Source organism: Typopeltis vanoorti, chromosome 6 (assembly GCF_054136105.1).
Source record: "Typopeltis vanoorti isolate ZY-2024b chromosome 6, IOZ_Tvanoo_1.0, whole genome shotgun sequence".
Classification (NCBI taxonomy): Eukaryota; Metazoa; Arthropoda; class Arachnida; order Uropygi; family Thelyphonidae; genus Typopeltis; species Typopeltis vanoorti.
This window is the reverse complement of record NC_143554.1, coordinates 48,110,410-48,138,136: the sequence shown is the minus strand read 5'-3', so window position 1 is coordinate 48,138,136 and position 27,727 is coordinate 48,110,410. Positions and strand designations below refer to the sequence as shown.

At 36.1% G+C, this 27,727-nt stretch overlaps 1 protein-coding gene across 1 annotated transcript in view; it reads left to right on the top strand.

Moving 5' to 3' along the window:
* Window positions 1–24,534, top strand: part of LOC150105439 (polycystin-1-like protein 1) — a 724,085-nt gene extending 699,551 nt beyond the window's left edge. The window contains exons 47-48 of the mRNA XM_090394152.1: window positions 5,745–5,800; window positions 19,980–24,534. Of these exons, the coding sequence (XP_090250278.1) occupies window positions 5,745–5,800; window positions 19,980–20,427 (504 nt within the window). The 3' untranslated portion in view covers window positions 20,428–24,534. The remainder of the gene's footprint in view (window positions 1–5,744; window positions 5,801–19,979) is intronic.
* The last annotated feature ends 3,193 nt before the right edge of the window (window positions 24,535–27,727 follow it).

Sequence of the window (27,727 nt, the reverse complement as noted above, 5' to 3'; positions counted from 1 at the left end):
AATAACAGGTAATCTATTTGTAAAAAATATAATAATTTTAGCTGATTGCCGTTCCCTAAACAACTGAATACTGGGACCCAGAAAGAAAAGAGTCTTGTCCTGTCTGGTGTCATCTCCTTCCAGGACTACCATGTAAGATTTTGTGCTTCTCTCTTACATTCTTTATAAGACAAAAAGTTCCAGTTCTTGATATTTCCCATCCAATCTGTTCTGTGTCTTCCCCTTGTATTATTCCTCCTGAAAGTGTTTATTTGTAGGAATTCATGCCTTAGTGTGTGACCAAGGTAAGTGGTTTTCCTTTTCTTAATGGTTTTCACAACAGAGTTCTTTCTTCTCCAATCATCTCTAAATTAGTTTTTTTGGCAGTCCATGGGACTCTAGGGATTCTTCTGAGGATCCACATTTGTGAAAGGCTTTTTAGTTTATTTTCACAATATTTTGATATTGTCCAGGTTTCTGCTCCATACAGAAGTGTTGACCATACATAGCATTTAGACCCTAATTCTTGTTTTTTTTTTTGTGAATTTCCCTTCAGGTTAGAATGTTTTTCATGGTAATAAATGGTGATCTAGCAATTTCTATCCTTCTTAATATTTTCAATCACACTTTCCATTTGCTGTAATTAGCTGAACCAAGTATATATGACTCTCTACTTGATCTAAAGTCTCTGATCTTAATACTTACGTTGGGTATTTTCTCTTGATACCAGCATAGCTTTTTTTTTAAGTTGGAACTTCAAAAAAAAGTCCATATTTTTCACTTAGTTTCAGTGTCTCTTCTCATAGGTTTTGAAGATCTTTTTTGTTTTCAGTCAGCAGTACCATATCATCTGCATATCTTAAGTTTTTTGTAATTCTGCTAATTCTTGGAAAATATTTTCAATGTAGAGGTCAAATAATATAGGAGAAAGAACACAGCCTTGTCTAACACCTTTTTTACTGGGAATTCCTCTGAGATTTCTCCTGCAATTTTTATTGAGGCAGTTTGCTCCCAATATAGATTTATCAGTAATCTGGTATCTTTGCCATCTACTCCTAATTTTTTGATGCAATCTATCAGTCGTTAATGTTCTACATTGTCAAAGGCCTTTGTGTAGTCAATAACACATAAGTAGACTTCTTTCTGCTTCTCCAGATATCTTTCTATAATAGTTCTACCATTGAAGAGTCCTTCTCTGGTCCCTTTATTTTGATGAAATGAAAACCAGATTGTGTCTCATTAATTTCCAATTTCATTTTATGTTTCTTTCTTTCTAGGATGATATATAGTATAACTTTTGCTATCTCACTGATCAGATTGATTGTTCTGTACTCTTCACATTTGATCGCCTTTTTTAGGTATTGTAGGAATGTTGAGTACTTCAAATCTTTTGACAGGTGTCTAGTTTCATATATCTTGTTACGTGTCGGTCAGTGACCTTATAGCCTTATCGTTTAAAGCCTTTATCATTTAACGGATGGAATTATGGCAGAATGCCATAATTCCATCCATTCCTGGAGCTTTTCCTGGTTTCAGTTTCCTAATGGCATTTGTTACTTCTTGGATAAGAATAGTAGGCCCTCCAAATTTTCTTGTCATGGCTTATCTATTCTATCATGATTGTAGAGTTCCTTTGATTACTCTATACCCATTTATCCCTCATTTTGTCTTTCTTCATTATGATGTTTTTACTGTCATCCTCAATGCAATGAGAACCTACTTCAAAACAAATAAAAAATTTTAATCAATTGCGCATAGGACATGTCTCAGATAATTTCACCATATATTTTACGATAGTTAAAAACTGAACGATTATTAGTGAAATGAGCACTCTATAAATAATAACAGCAATAATAATAATAATCTGCTTTATTTTTCAGCTGCGAGTTCATTTGAAATACTACTGAATTTTAGTAAAATTGTAAATTAAGTGTTACTGTGAGATATTTGAGTGTAATGCAGTATTTGGATAAATTTCTTAGGCAATATTATCATAAATTCATTGTTTTTGTTAGCACACTGATACAACATGGCAGTGAAAGGCAAATGATTGTCTAAGTCAGTGCAGAAGACGAATAATATAAACAGCATGGATTTCTCAAAAACAGTTCGCTGCCGTAATGGGAAGATGACATGGATATTTATGTAGAGAGGCTGAATGAGAGAAAAGAACGAATGCGGGTATGTATGAAATGTGATATTCTGACCACGAAGCTTCCTTAAATATGAGTTTAAATACGAGCAGGAAACATGCCGCTGTAATTGAAGAATGTGTGAATGTTTAGAGAGTGTGTGGAGGTGATAGTGAGGAAAAGAGTTTCATTGATTACTGTTAATTTTAGTCCGAAAAACAGACTACAATTAACAGTAAGGTGGCGAGCGGGGGTTGATGGTGAACAAGTGTGTATGTGACTGGCAATAAATTAGTGAGAGTGAATAGTAAAAAAAGGATGCAAGATTTGAAAGCTGAGGCAGAAGATGAGGGATGATGCAGAGTGAAATGAAGAGAATTGTAGATTTGTATGGAAGATGAAGATGGGAAAATATATGCTGTCAATTATGAAAAAGGTAATGAAAACTTGCGAGTGCATTGTATGGTAATTTGATTATTAGAGGTGAAGGAAATGAGAAGATGCATAAGTTATGTTTTTCAGGAGCTAAAATTAATAGAATGATTGTGGCACTGGATATGAGGAGTAAATGAGCAAAGGAGTTGGTAGTGATAATAGGGACAAATGACCCAACTTGGAACAAGCAGAATGTAAGATTGGATATCAGGAGGTTGTTGAAAAGGTTAAAAGGTAATAGTGTGATAGGAAAGGTAATCATTGTGTTGCCTATATATGACAGTGATGAGATGAGGCAGAGAACAATAATTATGAATGATATATGTTAGCAGAAATGTGTGTAGAGAAATGTAGGAGTGCAATTTGTTAATGTGTGTGTAATGATTTTCAAGGAAGAATTGAATTGTATAAGACTGAATGGTCTGCATTTGAATAGTTTTGGTGCGAGTCATTTGGAGAGACTGCTGCTAGAAGGGAGAGTAATGATCGCAGAGAATGAATCTGAGTAAGTAAGAATTGATGTGAAAGAGCAGAAGAGTAAGGAAAGAAAGTTTGAAGTGGTGCTTATTAATGAAGAGGTAGGTAGCGTGAGCATAGAAAATGAGAGAACAAATGTGCAAGACAAGTATGGAAATGGGGAGGCTCAGGGGAACACCGAATGAGAAAGGTTGATGCTCCAAGAGGATGTGAATGCATATATAGACAAGAAAAGGAAAGAGATGACCTGGGATCAATGGATTTCAGGGAAACAGTTGGATTTCAAGAAAGTTCTAAAATGAATAAGGAGAAAAAGAAATGGCTTAAGTATGGAGATGTCACATCTAATAAGTGTTATCAGTAAAACTTGTTATATATCCAGGAATCAGCTGTTATGTTTGTATACAAATGCTAGAAGTGTAAGAAACAAGGCAAGTGAAATGGTTGCATTGAGTGAGTCTTTTCACCCAAAAATTCCCAGTAATAAGTGAAACATGGTTGGATGAGGATGACATCCTGACAGGAATAAAGATGGAAGGGTGTGATGTGGTTCGTGAGGATAGAAATGATAAAAAGAGGTGGGGGGAGGGGTATTGATGATAGAAAAAGAGTTGTGTCCACACAAGGTAGAGATGCAAGGGAGGTAAAACAGTGGTAGTGGTTTTGAAGCAGTATGATGTGAGATAAAGTTGCTCAAAACCTGGTAATGCAGAGGCTAGTGACCAGGAAATGCCTAAGCAAGTTAGCCAGGGAAATGGGGGATTTTAATTACAGCAATATAGATTGGGATGACAAAAAATGAGTATCTTGAGTTTTTGAGGGACAACTACCTCAGGCATTTTTAACAGAGAGCACACAAGGATTGAGGATCTTGAATTTGATCATCTCATCAGAGGATGTTATTATAACTGAGGTGTCAAATCTCCCTCCAGTTGGTGAGATTGACCATTGCCAACCATGTGAGGATTTCGGTGAGGAAAGGATATATGTGGAACTACAAAGCTGGTGATTATGAGAAGCTCAGTAGACAGATTGTAGTTATAGAATGGAAGGAGGAGTTGGGTGGAAAGGAGATCAGTGCTGCTTGGATGATATTCAAGAACTATCTACTAGAAGCAATGCCTAAATGTATTCCAAAGGTCAGGAGGTTCAATAAGGTAGGTGTTAAATGGATGAATGAAGAGATTAAGTATGCAATACATGAAAAAAAGGCATTATGGAGTCAACACAAGAGGAGTGGTAATAATCAATTCCATGAGGAATACCAAGAACAGGAAAGGATGGTAATTCAGTTGGTAAAAGTAGCAAAAATTGAGTATGAGCAGCAGTGTTAACTAATAAGCCAAAAAAAACCCTTGAGTTCTTTTGATATATATCAAAAGAACTCAAGGGTTTGTGTTCTTTTGATATATATCAAAATATAGTCAGCAAAAAAATTATGGTAGAATGGCATTGATTGGAGAAAATGGTTGAGATATTATGGAGATATTTAATTAACAGTTCATAAAGGTCTTTCATCCTTGTGAATGTGACATCATTTGAGAGCACAGTGGATGATGAGGAGGAGAGATTGACCGTGAGTGAGGAAGAGGTGTATGGGGAATTAAGCAAACTTTATGTTAATAAGGCTGTGGGACTTGATGATATATCACTGTGTATTTTGAAGGAATGTGCCAGGGAGTTGACATATTTGTTTAATATATGTCCTACATTGGGTCAAGTTCCAAAGAAGTTTAAGGTAGGCCAGATTGTACCACTTCATAAAGGAGGTGATAGAATTCAAGCATCAAATTATAGGCCATGTGTTCAGTGTTGTGGTTAATGTGTTGGAGAGGCTGGTAAAGATTAGGATCCAGAATTGGGTTGACAATGATGGTATTATCTTTGATAACCAGCATGGAAAGTTGGGATGAACCATGAAGAGTTCATCCAATGTGTGGAAACTCATCCCACATATTCACAAACTGTACTGCTTTCTTTACATATTTCCACTAACATTCCATTCAAGATATTTGCTGTCTACTTCATCAATGCCATTCCTGGGCAACACAGAGACTACTCTTCCTACTGCACTGTTGTCTTTCACTCGTCTCAATAACCTCTTGATATCCATCCTCACATTCTTCCTATGGCAAACCAAATCATTCATTCCAACCACAATTACTAACTCCCTCGCATGTGTACTTCTCATATCTCAGTCACCCTGTTCATTTCCCTGCCTGAAAAACAGACCTTGTGTACCCAGTCATCCACCACACCTTTTATATCCTTCATATAGTGTTACTCTTTAGTCATTTGCTATATTTTTTTATATTTTTTGCCATTATCTTTCATTTTTTTTTTGCACTTTCGTATCCACCATACATCTTATTTCTCATCTTAATAAGTTCAACTCTTGCATTTCAACAATCATTCCTACTATATTTCCATCAGTCAGGCTTTATTCTGTTCACACAGTCATGTTAGATGTTGTCACTGTCAGTCAGGTTCACTTCCGATTCCATATTAATACTCACTTTTCCTTTTATATCATGGAGTCAGTAGGCTCATTGTGAATGGACCACTCTATGTGTCAAAGTTTGTGATACCACTTTGTTCATTACTCTCGAGTGGCATTTAAAATAAGTTCATAAGACAAAGCCTCTTGTTAATCAGTCAGGGTCAATCAGATTATGTTTCATCTTAATACTATCTAATAAAATATTTTTTATTCATTTATAGATTTGGAGAAATGAAGAAAATAAATTCCAGCAATCATCACTGAATAATAGATACAGGTACCTTAAGCTTAAGATGCTTTTTAATAAAAATAATAAAGGAATGGTATATGATAATGAGTATATTTAATGTTTTTAATTTTAAGGCCATTATTGATAATACACACAAACTCTTCTTGATAATAGAAATTTTACAATCTCAAGTTCAGTTATGAAAAGAATTGAGTTTTTATTAGTTCTTAACAAATAAAAACATTAAAAAACACTGACTAGCTTCACCACAAAAGACAAGTGGCTTTTTCACCTCATCCTCTTTTTCCTTCTAATATTAATTTCTGAATGTCTTCTTGTCTAGTTAGATGTCCAAAATTAAGTTTTTGCTCTTTAATTATTTTCATTTTTGCTTTCTTTAAAACATCGTTTTTCATTTTCTCTGTCCATGGTTTTTTCAACATTCTTCTGATGGTCCACATTTCGAAAGCTTCTAATTTTTTCTCTGCTAATTTATTTAGAGCCCAAGTTTCACTGTTGTAGAGAAGGCTTGACTAGATATAGCATTTTATTAATCTTTTTTCTTGTGTCTATATTAATGTCTCTGGATGGTAGAATAGTTTTCATATCAGTAAAGGCTTTTCTTTCTCTATTCTTTTTATTTCTTTAAGGGAATTTCCTCTGTCTGTAAACCTTTGTCCCAAATATATATAAAAGACTGAACCTGTTCAATTTTCTTTTTGTTAACAGCTATGTTTAGTTTCTTATTTATTGGTTCTTTTGATATAATCATGCACTTTGTTTTCTTTAGGTTAATAATTAGTCCCATGTTTAAGCTTCTGTTGTAAATTTCTGTGACTAAGTTTTGAAAATCAGATTCAGCTATAAGGACTGTGTCATCTGTATACCTGAAGTTGTTGAAGTTCCTATCTCTGACTTTTACGCCCTTCAGTTCTGAAATATTTTTAAAAACTTGCTCACTATATATATATATATATTGTATAGTAAGGGTGATAAGACACATCCTTGCCTTACTCCTTTTTTGATTTCAAAGTTGCCAGAATATGTATTTTTATATCTTATTGAGGCCATTTGATTCCAGTATATATTTGTAATTATACGTAGATCTTTTCCTTTTAATCCATTATTCTGCAAGATATGTATTAATTTCTTGTGATCTATTGAATCAAATGCTTTCGTGTAATCAATAAAACAAAGATGCATGCCTTTCTGGTTATCAAGGCTTCTTTCACATAATGTTTTCTTCAAATTGAAGATTCCTTCTCTTGTCTTTTTGAAAACCTGATTCAATGTCTTTTATTCTTTCTAGGATTATTCTCAGTAGTAATTTTGTAACATGGCTTGTTAAACTTATTAGTCTATATTCTGAACGTTCAAAAGTTCTTGGAATTTTGGGAATAGTGACAAAGATGGATTTCCTTAGATCATCAGGGATGTATCCTGTATCATAGATGTTTTTACAAATAACCTTTAGGTCATTAAGTGTGTTTTCATTTACTTTCTTTAACAATTCAATATGGATCTGATCAGGACCTGGTGTTTTACCTGTTTTCATTGTACTTAGAGCATATTCTATTTCTTCATAATTAACTGGTTCACCATCCATATTTTGTATATCTGGTGCGTCTGTGCAATCAGAGTCAAACAGTTCTTTTCCATATTCTTTCCATCTTTTTATGATATCTCGTGTCTCTAGTAGCATTTTTCCATTTTGATCTTTTATACAAGGATTATGGTTGAAAATTTTCTTTTTATTTGCCAGGACTTGGATTGACCTATGCATTTCTTTACTATTGTGTTTCTTGACCATTTCCTCTATTTCTTTACATTTTTCATTTAGACAAGTTTAGCCACTTGTCTTTAGCCTTCCTGCATTCATTTTTTATAATTTTACTGAGTATTCTATACCGTTGTGTAATTTTCGTCTTTCATTCATAAGTTCTAGTATTGATTCAGTCATCCAGGATTTTTTCTTATTGTATTTAATTTTTAGAATAACCTCATTAGCTGTCTTATATATTGCACTTCTAAAATTTGACCACCTGTTTTCAATTTCCTCTGTGTTATAAAGTATATTGTCTTCTGTTTTATATCCTACATGATCTCATTTCTTCCTAATTTCTGAATTAAACACCCATTATGTTGTCAGGTATATTCAGAGCTGTGAAGTCAAGTCTTTCAGTATGATTGTTTTTAAGTTTAATTTTTAAAGTAGACACAACAGGGTTATGGTCTGAACCTATATCAGCACCTAGGTATGTTTTTATGTTGGTTATATTATTTTTGTATCTATTATTTATCATTATGAAATCTATTTGATTTCTTATAGAGTTATCTGGATTTGTCCAAGTATATAGTGGGTGCTTTGAATGTTGAAAGAAAGTATTCATTATGCGCAAGTTGTTTTGAATGCAGAATTGTATCAATCTCTCACCTCTTTCATTTCTGTCACCCTGCAATCTTGTTTCACTAATTCCCATCATATCAACTCTAAGTCTTTTTATTTCCTGTATAGGGTTGTCAAAGTTCCTTAGTTTATATAATGTTCTCACATTCCAATTTTCAAGACTCTGTTTCTTGTTTTCAAACGAGGAATATCAGATGCCGACCTTCCTTTCGGATTTAAGTTGATATCATCATGGAGTGCACTTGCAGCACTCGTTTTACTCACAGTTTCAGTGTCTTCTTCCCTGTAACTATTTACAGCTTGGGATGTTGCAGAGGTTCCAACTTCCAAAGCATAGTTTGTAAAATATTTCTGTTTCTTCATGGTCGACTATAGGATAGAGGATGGGTGGTGTCACATTGAGGAAATTCACCAATTTGTGTCTGAATCCTACCACTTCCCCCCCCCTTCTATTTACTCCTTAATCTATACTTAATTACTCACCTGTGGACCAAGTTGCATCATTACTGTTAAAAATTTAGGATTTTATGGCATTTACACCAGTTGCAGAGGACAATTAAGGAACTATATGGTGAGAAAATTAACTTCACTGCACTTATCATTATTAAAGCAATCCTCACTAGTGAGTGTCCCTAACTTCAGTTACTTATTCAAGCATTGCTAAATTCCATACATTATTTATTTCTTTTATTTATCATCTGCATGGATTGTGGTGTGAAAGAAGATTGCAATTCATCTAATATCAAAACTAGAAATATTAAACTCGGTATTTTGATCAATGCAACACAGAGTATTGCTTTAAAAATGCAAAGTGCAGTGAAGTTAATTTTCTTACCATATAGTTCCTTAGACTACCTCTGCATGGGGATATTCAGTTATTTGCAGATGGTGCAAAGTTGAGACAAACTATGAGGAGTAGAACAGATGTGCTGGCTTTACAAGAAGACTTGAACATCACCACTCAATGTACGGTGAGTGGTGATGCTAGTTCAATGTTGTGAAATGTAATGTTTTAAAATTTGGGAAACAAAGATGGAATGTAGAATTTATGCTTAGTGGGGTTATGTTGTTGGAAATGGAGGAAATAAGAGATCTTGGGGTGGATAAGGATCTAAAATTTAGGACACATTACCAAAATTGTGAGGACAATTCACTGAATTTTGGGAATGATGCAGAGGACACTGACTTGAAGTAAGGAGATTTTTGTTCCATTGTATAAATCCTTGATTAGACCACATATGGACTACTGTGCACAGATTTAGTCACCTTGTTTTCAAAAGGATGAGGAGATGTTGGAATCCAGAGAGAATTGACTAAGGTAGTTTCTGATCTTTGGAATGGTGAATATCAGGAAAGGATGAAAAGGTGCAGTTTGCAATCTAGTGGATAGGAGAAGGAGGAGGGGTGATATGATAGAGATGTACAATTTGGTAAGGTGTTGTTATAGGAGCAATGTTTAAGAGTTTTTTCATAAAATGGTGGGAGATCATAGGAGAACAAGAAGTCATTCCTGGAAGGCTGTACAAGTAGGGTGAGAAGCAAGGTTTTTTGATGCAGAGTTGTGAATGATTGGAATACCTTGCCTGAAATTGTGCTGTCTGCACAATTTCAGGCATTGATTCCCTCTTATCCTCCAGAACAATTCCTCTATATCTTCTCAGTTCCAGAACTATATTTATTCCCAAGAAGGACACAGCCACTAAGAGCAGCAGACTACAAACCAATTACAGTTTCCTCAGTAATTCTCCATTTGTTCCATAAAGTTTTGGTTAAGAGACTGCAACAACATATTGAGCATGACTTCTGTCAAAGAGTCTTTTATCCCTTTGGATGGCTGTGCCGAAAACGTACATGTCCTTTCCTCCCTTCTTTCTGATGCTGCCTTATGCCTCACTACATGGCATCCTTGGACATCCAAAAGGCTTTTGATAGCGTCTCTCTTTCCTGCTATTCTTAGAGTGCTATCTATTGCCAGATGTCCAGACCGCTTTATTCTGGTAGTTCCCTTTCTCTCACTACAGAATCCCATGCTTTCCTGCTGTTCAGGGAGTTTAGTATCTGGTTAGCAAAGCCTGAAGCTTTGTCTTCACCCATCTGCAGGGAGGCTTACCATAGTTCTATTATTCAAGATGATAACAGATGCACTAGGGGTTGGATCCAGTACCAGAGCTCCCAGATAGTGACAGCATTGGCAGAGCATAAGAGATGGGCATCTCTACTTCATGGCTCTGTCGATGGTGCTTCTCTTCATGAATCTTACAAGGCACCTCCTCAACATCAGTGGATTAGGGATGGTACCAGATTACTACTAGAATATGAGTATGTGGACCTTTTTAGGACTAGAATTAATGCCCTGCCCACGAGGGCCCATACAGCTCGTTGGGGTAGAGAAAATATTAACTGTAGGGCTGGCTACAGTGAAACTCTGTCTCACATCTCTCAGCATTGTTTTATAACACATGAAATCTGTGTATGGAGGCATGATGCTGGTAAAGTGAGTAGTTTGGGACAACTCCTCTACCAGTGCTACTATTTCTTTTTGCGGGGATTGGTGCTCCACTAGATATAAAGACCTCTCTTTATTAGGACTGTCATATGGAGACTTTAAAATTCTTGAAAGTTTATTTTTCACTTGATTAGAATATAATAAATTTAGTTTAATCCTTTATCCAAGTGTGAGCAAACAAAGTTTGCGCCTGAAAGTATCTTCAGGGTGAGGTGGTGCAACACCAGGACGACTCCTTGCAAAGGTGGAGCAAGATACTATCTCAGTATCTCCCATAATGTAAAACACATCTCCTTGCGGATATGTCTAATGTTATGCATTAAGGGAAGGGCCACTACCCAGACTAGTTTCGACCTTTATTGAGGTCTCTTGGTGGGAGCCAGGCCCAAGTGGAGATACCAGCCAGAAGCATTAGCAAGGTCATCTCTACCTATAGGAGTTGCCAAATGGTGTGCCACCTTTTTAATAAATTACTCTGGATTTAGAGAAATGTTAATCATTAGACATATCCACAAGGAGATGTGTTTTGCATTATGGGAGATACTGAGATAGGAGCTTGCTCCACCTTTGCAAGGAGTCGTCCTGGTGTTGCACCCCCAGTCCTGAAGATACTTTCAGGCACAAACTTTGTTTGCTCACACTTGGATAAAGGATTAAACTAAATTTATTATACTTTAAAATTCTGTCTCTGCAGGGCACACTGGCGACTTGGCACTGCCATTAGCATATGACCTTTACGAAGCCTCGTGCCAGAATCAGGTGATCTCTTGTAAAGGCTTCAGCCTAGTAAGATTTGTAAGCATAATACTGCACTCTCAGTATGAAGTTCAATAAATAAATTTAATTAATTTATTAAATTACTCTTACTATGACAAACTTGAAGAGAGCAAGAAACAGTTTGTTATTACAGATAGCATATTTCTGATGAGATATTTTCCATCCAAATTACAACACTTCTTGTGCAGTTATTCTTCTACCACGGAAATTTCTATTCCTTCCTTAAAAGGCATTTCTAATTGCATCTAAAAAGTTTTAAAAAAATCTGAATTCCAAACAACCTTCAAACCAATAAACAAGATTTCTTTGATGTTGCCTTCCACTAAAGACAAACTTCCTCACCTGGCTCATCCAGGATTGCTCCTTGTTCCTGCAATGTCTCCTATTTTGGCCAGACTAGTCACAGCATAGATATCTGATGATCAGAACATGTGGATTACATCTGTTGCTGAGGAATGTAGAGTTTCTACTAGTCTCAGGATCCTATGGGGAGAGTACAAAAATTCTTTGCACAAGTCCTTTCAAATTTGAAAGACTCTTCAAAGAATGTTATGAAGCTCTTTGCAGTCAACCTGATCTTAATCAGAATGATGCTCTAAAAACGTCTAAATTCTGGGATAAAGTGACCTTGAATTCTTACCAATAAACTTTGTCAAAGTAAATGGATATAATATATTTAAGCCATCCCCTACTACAAAAAGACACTAGAATCAGACTGTATAATGTCTTGTCAAAACCAACTCTACTATACGTAAGTGAAACATGGACCATAAAAAGGAAAGATGAAAAACGAATTCAAACAGCAGAAATGAAGTTTCTCAGAAAAACAGCTGGATATACCAAGCCGGACCATAAAAGAAATGAAGAAATTTTACAATCCCTGAAAATAAAACCAATTACTTACTACATAAGACAGTATAAACAAAAATGGCTAGAACATTTAAATCAAATAGACAACAGCAGACTACCAAAAATATTATACAGATACAAAATAAGTGGGGGGGGGGGGGGAAAAAGAATTGGAAGACCAAAAAAGAGATGGTATGAGACTGTAACAGGCTACTTTGCCTAAAATCCATGTTAGGAAGAAAACCAATAATCCAACATTTAATTGTAATATGTATCTGTAATGCTTACACAAACAGTTTTTTTGTGGTATACATACATACACATATATACCTTTATTTGTGATCTTTTTTTGTTGATTTATTTTTATTTATATATATATATTTAATTGCACAAGTTTCAAGGGAGTGGAAAGAGAGTAAAATTACCACCACCACCTTTATACAGTGGAATAAGCTGTAGCTTCAAATTATAGGCCGGTCTGTATATCTGGAATTGAGGTGAAGGTCCTGGAGAGATTGGTGAGAAGTAGGATACAGAAATGGGTTGATAACAGCAGTATTCTCTGTGGTTATTGTTAAGCATGGGTTTGTTAAGGGGAGATCTTGTTTCAATAACTTATGTACTATAACAGGGTGACAAATACCTTGGACAGGGGAGATGCATATACAGTGGTGTACTTAGATTTTGCAAAGGCTTTTGACAGACTGCCACACAATAAGCTGTTAAATAAATTGAAACAGATGGGATTGAATAACAGACTTCTGAGTTGGATCTGACTGGCTGTCAGATAGGTATCAGAAAGTTGTATATTATTATGACCCCCAATGGAATCAAATACTCATCTGGATGGTCCCTTCATCACACACACACAGCTCATCATAGCGTGCCTTGAACCCATTCAAACTCCTTGCAGACACCACATTCTCAGGCAAGGCATTCCAATCATTTACAACTCTGCATGAAAAAAACCCTGCCTCTCACTCCCTCCTTATACAGTTTCCAGGGATGACCTCCAGTTCTCCCACTATTTTCTGTAGAACTTCTCCAGCATTGATCCTATAACAACCCCTTACCAACTTGTAGGTCTCTATCATATCTCTCCTCTTCCTCCTGTCCACCAGACTCTGCAAACTACATCTTCTCAATCTTTCCTCATACTTGAATTCCAGAGGTCAGAAACTACCTTAGTCAATCGCCTTTGGTCCCTTTCCAAAATCTCTTCATCCTTCTGAAAACCAGGTGACCAAATCTGGGCACAATAGTCCATGTGTGGCCTAATCAAAGCCTTATACAACGGAACAAGAATCTCCCTACTTCTACACATCAGTGTCCTTCACGTCATTCCCAGAAGCCTTTGTGTTGTCTTCACAGTTTTGGCTATGTGTCCCCTAAATTTCAAATCTTTATCCACTATGTCACGCCCCAAATCTCTTATTTCTTTTACTTCCAACAATATGTCCTCACTAACCATAAATTCTGCATCCTATCTTTGTTTTCCAAATTTTAAAACCTTACATTTTGCAACATTGAACTCGCATCCCCATTTCCGTGCCCAATCACTCAATTTATTCAAGTCTTCTTGTAAGGCCACAACCTCTCCATGGTTCGTCCCAACTTTTCATCATCTGGGGTGCAGTATCCCGAAAAAGAAAGGTAACTAGCAGTGTGCCGCAGGGGTCAGTGCAAAGTCAAGCGGATGTTATTGGCTTACAAGAGGACTTGAATAGATTGCATGATTGAGCAGGTAAGTGGGACTGTCAGTTCAATGTTCCAAAGAGTAGGGTTTGAGATTTGGTAAGCAATGATGGGATACAAAGTATACACTTGGTGGGGAAACTTTAACAGAAGTAGAGGAGATGAGAGATCTAGGAGTGATGGTGGACAAGGACCTGAAATTTAGGGGCCACATTGCCTCACTAACCATAAATTCTGCATCCTATCTTTGTTTTCCAAATTTTAAAACCTTACATTTTGCAACATTGAACTCGCATCCCCATTTCCGTGCCCAATCACTCAATTTATTCAAGTCTTCTTGTAAGGCCACAACCTCTCCATGGTTCGTCCCAACTTTTCATCATCTGGGGTGCAGTATCCCGAAAAAGAAAGGTAACTAGCAGTGTGCCGCAGGGGTCAGTGCAAAGTCAAGCGGATGTTATTGGCTTACAAGAGGACTTGAATAGATTGCATGATTGAGCAGGTAAGTGGGACTATCAGTTCAATGTTCCAAAGAGTAGGGTTTGAGATTTGGTAAGCAATGATGGGATACAAAGTATACACTTGGTGGGGAAACTTTAACAGAAGTAGAGGAGATGAGAGATCTAGGAGTGATGGTGGACAAGGACCTGAAATTTAGGGGCCACATTGCACAAGTCGTGAAGATGTCACATTGGATGATGGCAATGATGCAGAAGACCCTGATATGCAGAAATAAAGAGGTTATGATTGTATGAGGCTATTGATCAGGCTTCATATGAATTATTGTGCACAGATCTAGTCACTAGGTTTTCATGGTGATGAGGATATGTTGAAAAAAAGAGTCTGGAGAAGATTCACAAAGGTGATCAGTGGTCTTTGGAATGTGGAGTATGAGGACAAATTGAGAGAATGTAAGTTGCAGAGCCTCGTGAATAGGAGGAAGAGGAGTGGGGGGGGTGATATGATTGAGACATACAAGCTAGTCAGGGGTTGTTATCAGGTTGACATGGAAGAAATTTTTCATAGAATGGAGTAGAACAAGGGACCATCACTGGAAACTGATAAGGAGGTGTGAACAGAGGAGAGGAGTAGGTTCTTTGCATGGAAGGTGGTTGGTGATTGGAATGCACTTCCTGAGTGTGTTGTGGATGTAGACATATTGAATCAGTTTAAGGAACAGTTGGATGAGCACTGTGTGCAATAGTGTGACCGCCCACAATGAGTCTCTGACTCCATGGAGGTCAAATGTTAATAATAATATATTTATATATTTTCTGTACACAAATAATCTTTTTATTGTATACACAGTGTGCCTGTTAAGTAATGAGATTAAAAAAAAATCAAAGGATAGCAGTTTGAATAAAAGTAATAACATGTTTATAGTTTTGACCTCTAGAGAGTGTTGTAATCATAGGTGATGCACCATTTTTGTGTGGCCATTGAAGTAAGAGTGGAGCGTGTCAGAAGTTGCATCATGGAACAAAGAGCTGTGATAAAATCTTACTGTAAATTAGGAAAAACTGCTACAGAACTGTACTGAGACCTAAAAAAAAGTTTACAGTTATGACTGTTTGAGCCATGCACAGGTGTTTGTTGTTTTCAATGTTTAAAGAGGGAGGAAGGGAGTTCGAGAAGGATGAACCACACTGTGGATGGCCAGTTTCTGCATGGACAAATAAAATGCAGTGAAAGTTAGGGAAATTGTTGTCTATGACATGTGAATAACCACTAGGCTACTCGCTGTACAGCTTAGTGTCGGAAATGGTCAGATTAACCTTAGAAAGAGATTTGCACAAGAGGAAGATGAGAGAATGAGGTTGCATGTTGTCAAAATTATTCACAGTGAATGGTCAGTATTATTTAGGAGTAATGAACATCTGTATGCTTGCATGCGACGTGTCAGGAAAGAACTGTTCAATGATATGCCCACACACTGTCTCTAAATTCTAAGTCAATCTGTGTGATCGAACCGCAACTGCACCAACACCATCTACCGCTAGTATTTCCACAGACAATCACAAACATCCTTGCCCACTGTGGGATTTGAACCCGCAGCCTCTTGACTGGAGAGCAGACATGCTAACCACTTGGCCAGCCAGGCTGGCATATTTTATCCATGACAATAGTTTATATTCCAATCTTATATTCTCCAGTTTATATAACAAATGCCTTAGCTAAATCTAACAATATCATAGTGTATCCATTCCCTTTATCTCAGCAATAACATTACTATAAAATATGAGCAAATTGCTAAAAACATGACTTCCCTTTAGTACACCCATTCTGTTCTTTGTAAGGTATAGCTTGTTTGTCAATCTATTTCTGTATGAGTTCTTCCCAACTTCTCTAAAATCTTCACTGTCACTCCATTCCATGTCACTGATCTATAAGAAATACTGATAGGTTAGTAGAGAGTTTATTTTTCCCTTGGTTAGACTATAATAAGTTTAGTTTAATCCTTTATCCAAGTATGAGCAAACAAAGTTTGTGCCTGAAAATATCATCAGGACTGAGCTAAGGTGGTGCAACTCGTGGCAAAGTTGGAGAAAGCTATCATCACAGCTATCTCAGTATCTCCCATAATGCAAAACACATCTCCTTGCGGATATGTGTAATGCTATGCATTAAGGCAAGGGCCACTACCCAGACCGGTTTCAACCTTTATTGAGGTCTCGTCGGTAGGAGCCAGGCCCAGTAGTTGAGACACCAAGGCAGAAGCAATGAGAGGTCATCCCCACCCGTAGGAGTTGCCGAAAGGTGCACAACCTTATTATTAAATTACTCCAGATTCAGAGAAAGATGCTGAGAGTTTATTTTTCACTTGGTTAGACTATAATAAGTTTAGTTTAATCCTTTATCCAAGTATGAGCAAACAATGTTTGCGTCTGAAAGTATCTTCAGGACTGAGCTAAGGTGGTGCAACACCACGGCAAAGGTGGAGAAAGCTATCATTTGTTTGCTCATACTTGGATAAAGGATTAAACTAAACTTATTATAGTCTAACTAAGTGAAAAATGAACTCTCAACATCTTTCTCTGAATTCAGAGTAACTTAATAAAAAAATGTGGCACACCATTTGGCAATGGTGTGCCACAATAGTGTGGGGATGACCTCTCATTGCTTCTGCCTTGGTGTCTCCACTACTGGGCCTGGCTCCCACTGACGAGACCTCAGTAAAGGTTGAAACCAGTCTGGGTAGTGGCCCTTGCCTTAATGCATAGCATTACACATATCTACAAGGAGATGTGCTTTGCATTATGGGAGATACTGAGATAAGCGTGATGATCGCTTTCTCCAACTTTGCCACGAGTTGCACCACCTTAGTTCAGTCCTGAAGATACTTTCAGGTGCAAACTTTGTTTGCTCACACTTGGATAAAGGATTAAACTTATGACAGGTTAGTAGTTAAACACATTGGTTTTTGCACTACCCTGGTACAACTGAACTATCATACAATATACATATTGTATATATATAAATGAGCAAATGAAGTTGCATAATAAATCTTCTTTGTACATTAGTTACAAAATTTATTTCTTGGCAAGTATAATTTATATATATTTCAAAGGTGGAATTATTATTGATACATTGTGATTTACTAGATTTATTAATGAACTGAATCATAATGGATCATTAAATAATTTCAGTTACTTTTTTTTTCCATTAGTACTAATCAGCTTTAGATGTTAAAGAAATTCACTTGAAACACAATACCTGTCTGTTTAAAACTGAAGATTTATCTTTTATTATTATTACACCCTTCATGGAGTCAGCAGCCTCATTCAACAAACAACATATACTTACATATCCTTATTTTTTGTTTACATAATTTATGTATGTAGTTATTTAATCATTTTTCTGAATCAGGTTAGTATTAATAGTCAAAGTTGTAGAGAGTTAGTTATTTTACTTGGCTGCAAAGTAAATTATTCTTGTTTAATCCTTGAATCTTAAAATCCCTAACATTCCCTACATTAACAACATATTCTGGTAACTTTACATTGGATAAAGAATTAAACCAAGTATATAATTTCTTGGAATCTTTCATTTATAGTATAACCAAGTGGAAAAACGTCTAACAACTTTCTATATTCTAGTAATGTGTTTCATTCACTCACAATTCTCCATGTACAAAATTACCTTCTGGAAATTGCTTCCAACAAAATCCCTCATGTCACCTCTCTTCCTCATATCCAAAAAACTCTGCAGTCTACATTCTTCAACCTCTCTGTCTCCCTCCCTCCACAGCCAACATTCAGAGTCTGGATATTGTCTTGGCCAGTTGTCTCTGGACCTTCTGTAATGTTTCAACATCACAATGAAAACCATGTCACCAAATCTGAGCATAATAGTCCTAGTTTAGCCTGACCATTGTTTTCTACAGTGGTATAACCACTTCCTTATTCCTATGTTTTAGTGTATTTCTTATCATAGCAGCACTACAAAGTGCAAGACTTGCAGTATGTCCTCTAAACTTCAGTCTACTATCAACTAACACTCCCCAGATCTCAAATTTCATCCACTTCCTGCAGTACGGCATCATCAATATACTACCCAGCCTTACATTTCTGCATTCCAAAATGCAAAACCATGCATTTATTGATATTAAAACTACAACCCCACTGCTTTGTCCAAGTCAAAAGTCGATTCAAATCTTTCTGAAATGAATTAACATCAGCAGTGCTAGTTATAATTCTCCCCAACTTTGCATCATCAGCAAACAATTTAAGATCCCCAGTCAGTCTACATGATATATCATTCACAAACAAATTAAACATCAGGAGCCCAAGAACAGAATCCTGGGACACACCACTGATCACCCTCCTTTTTTGAGACACTTCTCCATCATACACAAGTTGCTGGTATTGTTCAGAGAGCCAGTTACCAATTCGTCTAACAAATATAGTATCCATTTCTATCCTCTGCAAAAACACTTTTGTAAAGTACAAGGATATCACTGTGTGTGAATCTTACTTATTTAAGACATGCATTACCATATCATAAAATGGTGTAATGCATGAACATGAACCAACCCTTTACAAATTCATGCTGACCATCACAAAGAATACTATATTCCTTCAACCCACTCTTGTATTCTATATTCTATTCCTAACCACTCTCTCTCCAACATTTTGACTACAACTGCAGTTATACAGATACCTGCATAATTGAACTGGTCTATAATTCAAAACTTCTGTCCTAGAATCATGCTTGTGCAGTGAGCATAACTAACTGTTGTCCACATTTCTTAAAAATACATGATGATATGCCATCCATTCACATTCAATAATTCCACTATATCCTTCGCAATGGTCACTCTGCAACATGTTAACACTGTTAACATGTTGCAGAGTGTTAAGCTGCAGAGTGACCATTGCGAAGGATATAGTGGAATTAACACTGGTGATGAGCATCCACCAGTGTTAACATGCCATAATCATTTTTCCACTTGCTTGCCATATATATCAGAAGAATTCCCTTGAATTAACCTTGGCCTGCCCAGCCAGTCTCTTCTCATACAGCACCTTTTCTTTCTTCCATGCTTGTTATCTTCCTAGCCTGCACTTTATACTCCTCATGCATCTGGTTTCCACCAACTGTCTTGTTCCTCCTCCATAACATTTTCTTTTCCAACACTGCTGGCTTGATTTCACTTCTATTCTATTTACTCATCTCTTGGAATGTAGTTATACATTGCTTGTGTCAGACACTGCCCTATGATTCCTATGCACTGTCATCTTTTGTGCACAGTTCATCCACCCTACATATACATATTGGCACATTTTTATTGATTACACGACTTCCCATAATCACCCACCTTATAATTCCACATATATCCTTTTTTTGACACCACTTCCCAAACAAGTACTTCATGATCACTCTCACCAACAACCAAGCAACCACCAATAATAGTAATATTATTATATTGATAGTTGTAATATGGTTTAAACTTGTAATTAATTAAATATTTTGTATTTTTTTTAATTATGTAGGTATTTCTATAAAAAGGCAGATGAGCCTGAATACTTTTCAGCAATTTCAAACCGTTGTGAAGCATGGAGTACTACCTCAGGTGAAATTCCTGAATCACAAATGCAGCATAATTTTTGTTTGTTGAAACCATATTCTGCCCAAAAGGAGAATTCATTCCCTAGTTGTCAATCATCTTGTTATAATTCTCCAGTTAACACACCACCTATGTCACCAAAAGTTAAAAGTCCAAAGTTCGAACATTCCTGTACCTCTCCAGTATTTCAGCGAAAATGCCTCGTTCGGAAAACTTATTCCAGGCATCATTTTGATTCATCATCCTCATCGCTGGAGGTTCAGAATATATCTTGTGATCAAAGTGATGGAACGTTAACTGTAAGAAGAACTAAATCTTATGGTAAAGGAAAAAACAGAGATCTCAATCTGGATGAATTAATTACTGATTGCTAATATGAGTAAATTGTTTTTTCAGCTAACTTATCATGTCTTGAATTCATAGTCTTATATGTATCTACATGAATAAGCTCTAATTTATTTTCAATTATAATGTAAAGTAATGTAACCATCAATACTCTCTGTAAAATATGTGAAATAGAAATTAGCACATGATGTGACATTTTCTCTCTCTCTGAACTGAAAATGATTATAAAATAAAATTTCAAATCATTTCTCTGAAACAACCATTTACAAAAAAGAGAGAGAAACAGAATCCTTCAGGTTCCCAAACCTTTCCACTACCACCACACAAAATAATAATAATAACAAATAAAGATGCTTTGAAAGCATAATGGTTTTCTTACTCCTATTGGGGAGGGGGGACTTTAGTTAAATCTCCATCATGTGATAGAAATAATTTTCTAGGCATTCGTCAAGTGAGACAAGTTTCCCAGCTTTAGACAAGCTGGCTAACTTGAGCTCTCCTATCAAATAGGCAAACTAATTTGAGAACAAACACACTTAACAGATATAATTTAAAAAAAAAAAAAAATTATACAGCTTGCCCGGCAAGTGACTACAATAACACATTCAACGATTGCTCATAAACAGTACAGTAGGGTTAAAAGGAATGATTTTAGAAATGGAATTCTTAAAAAGTTATCTTAATGGTGTCTAAACTAATGCTGAGAAATATTCTATAAACATGGATTAATAAAGTAGCCATCAAACTATAATGAAATCTCAAAGCATAATCTCTGGATAATTTAACAGCTGAGATGTTTCAGTTTTCAAATCCCCATCATAACTTTGCAGTTACTCTTTAATCTTTGTAAGGTAACAATTTTTGCTCCCTTTGAGGAGGAAAAAAAATTACCTAGCAACATAATCCTATTAGGTGTCACACTATTGGCCTTCCACATTGTACTCATTTTATCAGTAGTCAATGACTGTTTCAGCAAGATAAGTGATTATGCAGTTCACCCAGGCTTACTGACAGACACAGGATGGAAATGTGTTGTTTGATATAAATGCTTCAGAGGAGGAAAAAAATCTGCTTTTTTTTCTCGATTAGTGCTTTCCACTCACGTCCTTTATAAAATTCCAGGGATGGCCTCTTGTTCTATCTTGTCTTGCTCCACTCTACAACCCCACACCAATCTATACAGCTCAACTATATCTCCTCTTCTTCTATTCACAAGGCTCTGCAAAGTGCATTCCTCTGTCTTCAAATCCCACATTCCAGTGACCCAACATCAGCTTAGTGAATCTGTCTTCTCATCTCTAAAATATCTACATCCCGTTGTAAACCATGCAACTAAATATGTACATAGTAGTCCATATGCAGCCTGATTATGGCCTTATACAAGGGAACCATAACCTCTTTGCTTCTACATGTCAAAGTCCAACTAATAATTATCATAATCCATTGTGATGTCCTCATAGTTTTAGCAATGTGACCCATAACTTCAAGTCTCTGTCTAGCACCACTTCCAGATCTCTTATCCTTTATCCACCTCCTTCAAAATTTCTCCATTAAATGTATACTTTGCATCCCATCCTTGTCCACTAAATTTCATGATCTTAAACTTTGCAACTCAAACTGGTAGCTCTACTCACTTGCCCATTCACACAATCTATTCAGATTCTCCTGTAAGGCCACAACATATGCTTTACTTCTTATATATCTTCCAACTTTGCATCATCTGCAAACAGCTACCTATCTCCAGTTAAGCATATCTCAATATCATTAACAAAGAAGTTAAACAATTATGGTCTCAAAACAGACTCCTATAGCACAGTGCTGCACCTTCCTCTTTTGAGATACCATCTCCCCATATAAAACCTACAGATACCTATCCAACTCACTACTAGTCTTGTATCCAGTCCCATCCATTCTAATTTAGTTACTGGTTTGTCATGTCGCAATCTATCAAAGACTTTTCAAAAATTCAGTGAATTTGTCATCTTGTTGTAGTACATAAGCATATTACTAAAATATGACCTTCCCTAAACAGACCCATGCTAATCATCATGGAGAATACTGCTATTATCAACCAATTCTGAATTCTATCCCTCACCAGCCTGTTTAACACCTTACTCACAACACCATACACAAAGTCCAGCCTATAATATGTAGCACATTATAGCTATAATATGTCTTATCTCCCTTTTGTGAAGTGGAACAATTTTACTCTCTTTCTACTCTTCTTCGGGAATTGACCTGTTGCAGGACTCCTGTTAAACGAGTATCCCAAGTGTGCCATTATTGAACATTCTTTCAAGACATGGTGATATATTGTCAATCCTATTGCCTTATTAACACTACATTTATTTAATTTCTCATATAACTCCTGCTCTCACACTATCAATTCCTCTTTGGCTATACACACCTTAAGCTCTTCATGATGTCACCTTTATGAGGATGAAATACTCGGATAAACTGCTCAACCAATTCTGAATTCTATCCTTCACAACTACCTCAACTAGATTCTCTGCTGCAGTTACCAATCTGCCATTTTCTCCATTATCATCACCTTCCTAAAGTTCTTCTACTTGCCACATACTGAAAGAGCTCGCTAGGATTTTTCTTGGCTTGATTAGTTAATTTCTGCTAATAATGCATTTTGTTGTCCTTAACAACAAAAAAGTCCTTGCATTATGCAAGGACCTTTCAGGCCTGTTCTTTGTACTCCTCATATAACTATCTTTTCAATTTGTGCTATCTTCATGAGGCCTTCTTCCCCCCCCCCTCAGATTGCATACTTAATAACTTCATTAATTTGCTTTACTCCTACCTTACTTAGTCTTTTCATGTTTGTAATACACTCATATATCACTGCTATTATTAAATACTGTATCACTGTTGAATAAACTCAGTCAATGTAACACTTGCATCTTGCTTATTTCTGATAATCATAAATATGCATAGCAGTTCATTTCTTGGCCTATAACCAGTTCTACCCATGCCATCACTTATCCACACTTGCTTTTCTCTACTAACTTTCATAACCCTTTACAGCATATATATCCCCTGACTCAGCTACTCCCCATGTAGACCATCTCCTATAAAATCTTTCAGTTAGCTGTTAACTCTCCAGGCTATGTATGGTTAATATTCTGTGTATTTGTAAATGCATCATATACTGCTAACACATAGTTATGGCAATCTGTAATAGTCTAAGTACAACTGCTTTATCCCATTACCAAATTTTTGACTGTAAGCAAGAGAAGTATAGGGGAAGAAAATCACATCTAGTTATACAAGTTATAATCTTGGGGGGGGGGGGGATTCCTGGATAGTATAGAAATAGTTGAACCATAATAATGCTTAAGTATGGATAAATTAGCTTATAATATTGAAGGAAAGCTTAATGTTTTCCTTAAGTATTATAAGATAATTTGTACAGATTCGTTTAATTCATGTAAATAAAAAAAAAAATGTGAGTGCAATAATCATCTAACTCAATTACTAAATTCATTAATATATTTGCATTATCATCAGTGATTGTTGAATTTATCTTTTTAAAAAAAAAAAATTATTAGAGATTTTATACTGGTTGTATTTAAATGTTTTTTTTTTTTTTTATTTCCCTGATTAATTACTAAAATGATTTGTGATTTGAAATATTTTTGTTATTTTCATTCAAAGACTCTGTAATGTCTAATTTATTAAAAAAAGATAGACATTAAATTCATGCATATATATTATTAGTTCTTATACTTCTTTCTGATACGATAATGTTACATTGCATTTTTTAATAGCAATGTGAGCAAATAGTTCAGAATATAATTAAGTAGATATGAGTTTTTAATAATGCATTTTATTATAATGAAGGGTATAATTTAAAGTTCCTATACAGATTGCTACTTAATGAATGTATATGGAAATATTTAAGTGCCAAACAACAAATTATGATTGAATGTATTGTGGTGCTCCTGTTATTTAAAAAAAAAATATTGAAGTGCAATAAATTTATATATATATATATATAGAACACTAGTTTCTTTTCTTTTGTATGAAAAATTGAGACTAATCCAGGAGAACTTTTCTTGCTCATTATAAATAACTAAATCTGTCAATTGTACTTTTTTTGTTTTTAATATATAACTTTACAAGACTGGAATATTAAGTTTGATTACCTTTTCTTATTCATTCAGTGTGCAAAACCACTGGAAAACTGCTATTCATACAATTCAGAATCATCTATAATATCCAATATTCTTAATATCTGATATGTATCAAGAATTGAGAGAGAGCATATTTATTTTTATTATCAACAAGATGTCTCAAGACTTGACAGTGCCATGTGTAGTCAAGGAATCAGAAGGAAGGAAGAAATTTGTTAATATAATGGAATACTGTTCCAAAGAACAGAGATATGGGAATGTAGGAAGAGGATGAGAAGTTAGTTCATTTAGTCTGGAGTGGAATAGTATATTAATGTTGGCCAGCAGCTGCCCATGTTGGTAATGTATGATTAGAGGGAAATGGAAGAATAGAAACAATCTTGGGTTAGAGGGAATCAATGAGAGAAGGGACATCAATTAAGTGAAAAGCTCTTTTATGGATATAATTGGCATTTTGAGAGAGGTTTTTGAGGCACCACTCCAGATGTAAGCAATATTCTAAGGTTCGGAAGATTTGGAATTTATAAAATATTAGGAGTTGAGCAGAAGAGAAATAATATTTAGAATGAAAAAGAATACCAAGTTTTTTGGAGGCTGAAGAGGCTATGGATGTAATGTGTTTATTCCAGAATAGGCTACATCTGAAAGTCAACTCAAGAAAGGAAAAACTGATCTTAGTTAGTGAGTAGAGTGTTATCAAAAATGAGAGAGTGAGGCATGGTCTTTATTCTGTGAAATAAGGTGGAATTGTGTTTTAATAGCATTACAGTTTACTAAATTATCTTCCTCCCCACTTGAGAATGGCTAGATTGGTGCTGGCCATAGTAAATCTTAAAGCTTGAGTCAACTGAGTATTAAAAGGTTTTGTTAATGACCATGAGGTATACTTCAACATTCAGGGTAAAATCAGATTTAGCTGGGAAAGAAGGCTGCAATGCCAGACTCATTCAATCTTCTTGGAAATATCAAGAGCAACTATAAATGTGATTCTCCTGTTTCCAAAGGTGGGTGAGGCTAGCGAGAAGGCCTGCTATAGAACAAAAATCACAGACTCCATATTTGTGATCGCTAATTAACTGATAGATTTCCAGGAGAGTAAAGAAGCTGATTATTGACGATCTTCTCTATAACTGTTGAAAGTATTAAGGTGAGGACAATGTGAACAGAAGGTTAATGGCTGCCTTATCTTCTTATTTAGGAATAGTCTGAATAAAATCTTGTTTCCATGCTTTTGGTTATATACCAAGATAAGTCAGATAGCTTGTAAAGGTGAGCAATATAGGAAAGATGTTAATTCCTTGGCATACAAGCTTTTAGTGAATTTCAATCATCAACATTTGAAGACTTCTCCATGTTGAGAGTAAAGGTTTAGTCATGATATACAATGAATTGTTAGTTTATAATGTAGTACATCTCCATGTTATCTATAACTGTGTCACAGACTTCTCCTGGCTATATAAAACAGGTAAAGCATGTATATGCTTTGCCTGCATTGTTTCCAGTCCAAACATATGCACCGAACGTATCACCAAAGTAATCCTCACTGGTATGAAAACATACATTCCCCACACTACTCTGAATTGCCATCCCCTAACCCTGGTTCTCCAAAAGATGTGCCAATGCTGTACAAATGAAAAACCAGGCATACCACAACTGGCTCAAATCAAGAACCCCATCCTCCTTCGGTGCCTATATTGAAGCCCAAAACAGATGCAAGAAAATTATCAATGCTTCTAAAACAGAATTTGAATGGGCAGGAAGCTTGCAGCCATGCCTTTTGGTCTCTCACAGCAATTGGTCGTAACTTTTGCCCTACACTATTCCCACCCCTATCATGCCCAGATGGCCGAGTTGCAACATCACCCACAGAAAAAGCTAATCTCCTAGCTTCATAATTTGCCTCTAATGTACGCATAACTGTCAATGGCAAATTCACTCGTCATTCCAACTTCCCAACATACAATGCCTCCCCTGTATCTTTTTGCCAAAAAGAGATCATAAACCTGTTGTCTAAATTAGACACAAAAAAGTCTCCTGGCCCTGAAGGCATTCTTCCAATTGTCCTGAGGGTCTGTGCACCAGAACTGAACTCCTATCCTATCCTATACTGTCTGTGCATACATACTCTCTTACTCCACTGGTATATATATCCCAAAGCCTGGCCTATATTCAACCCATTCCTAAAAAGGGTGACAAATCACTGCCATCTAACCACCACCCTATCTCACCACTCACTTCAGTCCTATCCAAAGTAATGGAGAAAACCATCAACTCTCAGCTCTTATTCTACCTTGAAGGTACCCAGCCATTAAGCGACCACCAGTACGGATTCCATCGATGCCAATCAACAGGAGATCTACTCTCATACATCACCCATCACTAGACAAATGCCATGGAGAAATTTGGTGAATCCCAAGTGGTTGCACTTGATATCTCTAAAGCCTTTGGCTGGACTTCTGCAGATGGATTGCCAGCTTCCTGTCTGAATGCACACTATATGTGATGGTAGACAGCTCCCTATCCTCTCACCATCCAACTAATGCTGGGTCCCACAAGGTTCAGTTCTCTCACCAACCCTTTTCCTTATGTATATCAATGACCTACTTCAGCTGACCTCCAACCCAATACACAGTTTTGCAGATGACAGCACATTGCACTCCTCCCTTTCATTTGAAAAACCCTACTCACTTCAACCCACAGAGCATCAACCACCACTGCCCTTAATTCTCTAAGCCATCCATGACTGGAACTCAGATAACTTCTTCAACACTATTAAAACCCAGTTCTGTCTTATTTCTCACAAAAAAGAACCATTTTCCTCCAGCATTATTTTTGATAACAATCAAATTCCCAAACAAGATGAGATTTCTCTTCTCAGAATTACCCTGACATCAAGCATCTCCTGACATAAACACATCACAACCACTGCATCCTCAGCTTCCAAAAAAACTAGGTTTTCTCTTTTGCTCAAGAGTTTTCTCTTTTTCTCTTCACCTCTAAACAGCTGTTAACCTTATACAAATCACAAATCTGCCCAGCTTTCGAATACTGCAGTCATATTTGGAGTGGGACTCCTAAAAGCTCCCTCAAAATGCTTGACTCAATACAGAGGAGAGCAATTACACTGATAAATGATCCCATCTCTTACCAATTCACTCCCCTCACTCTCACATAGACATTTGGT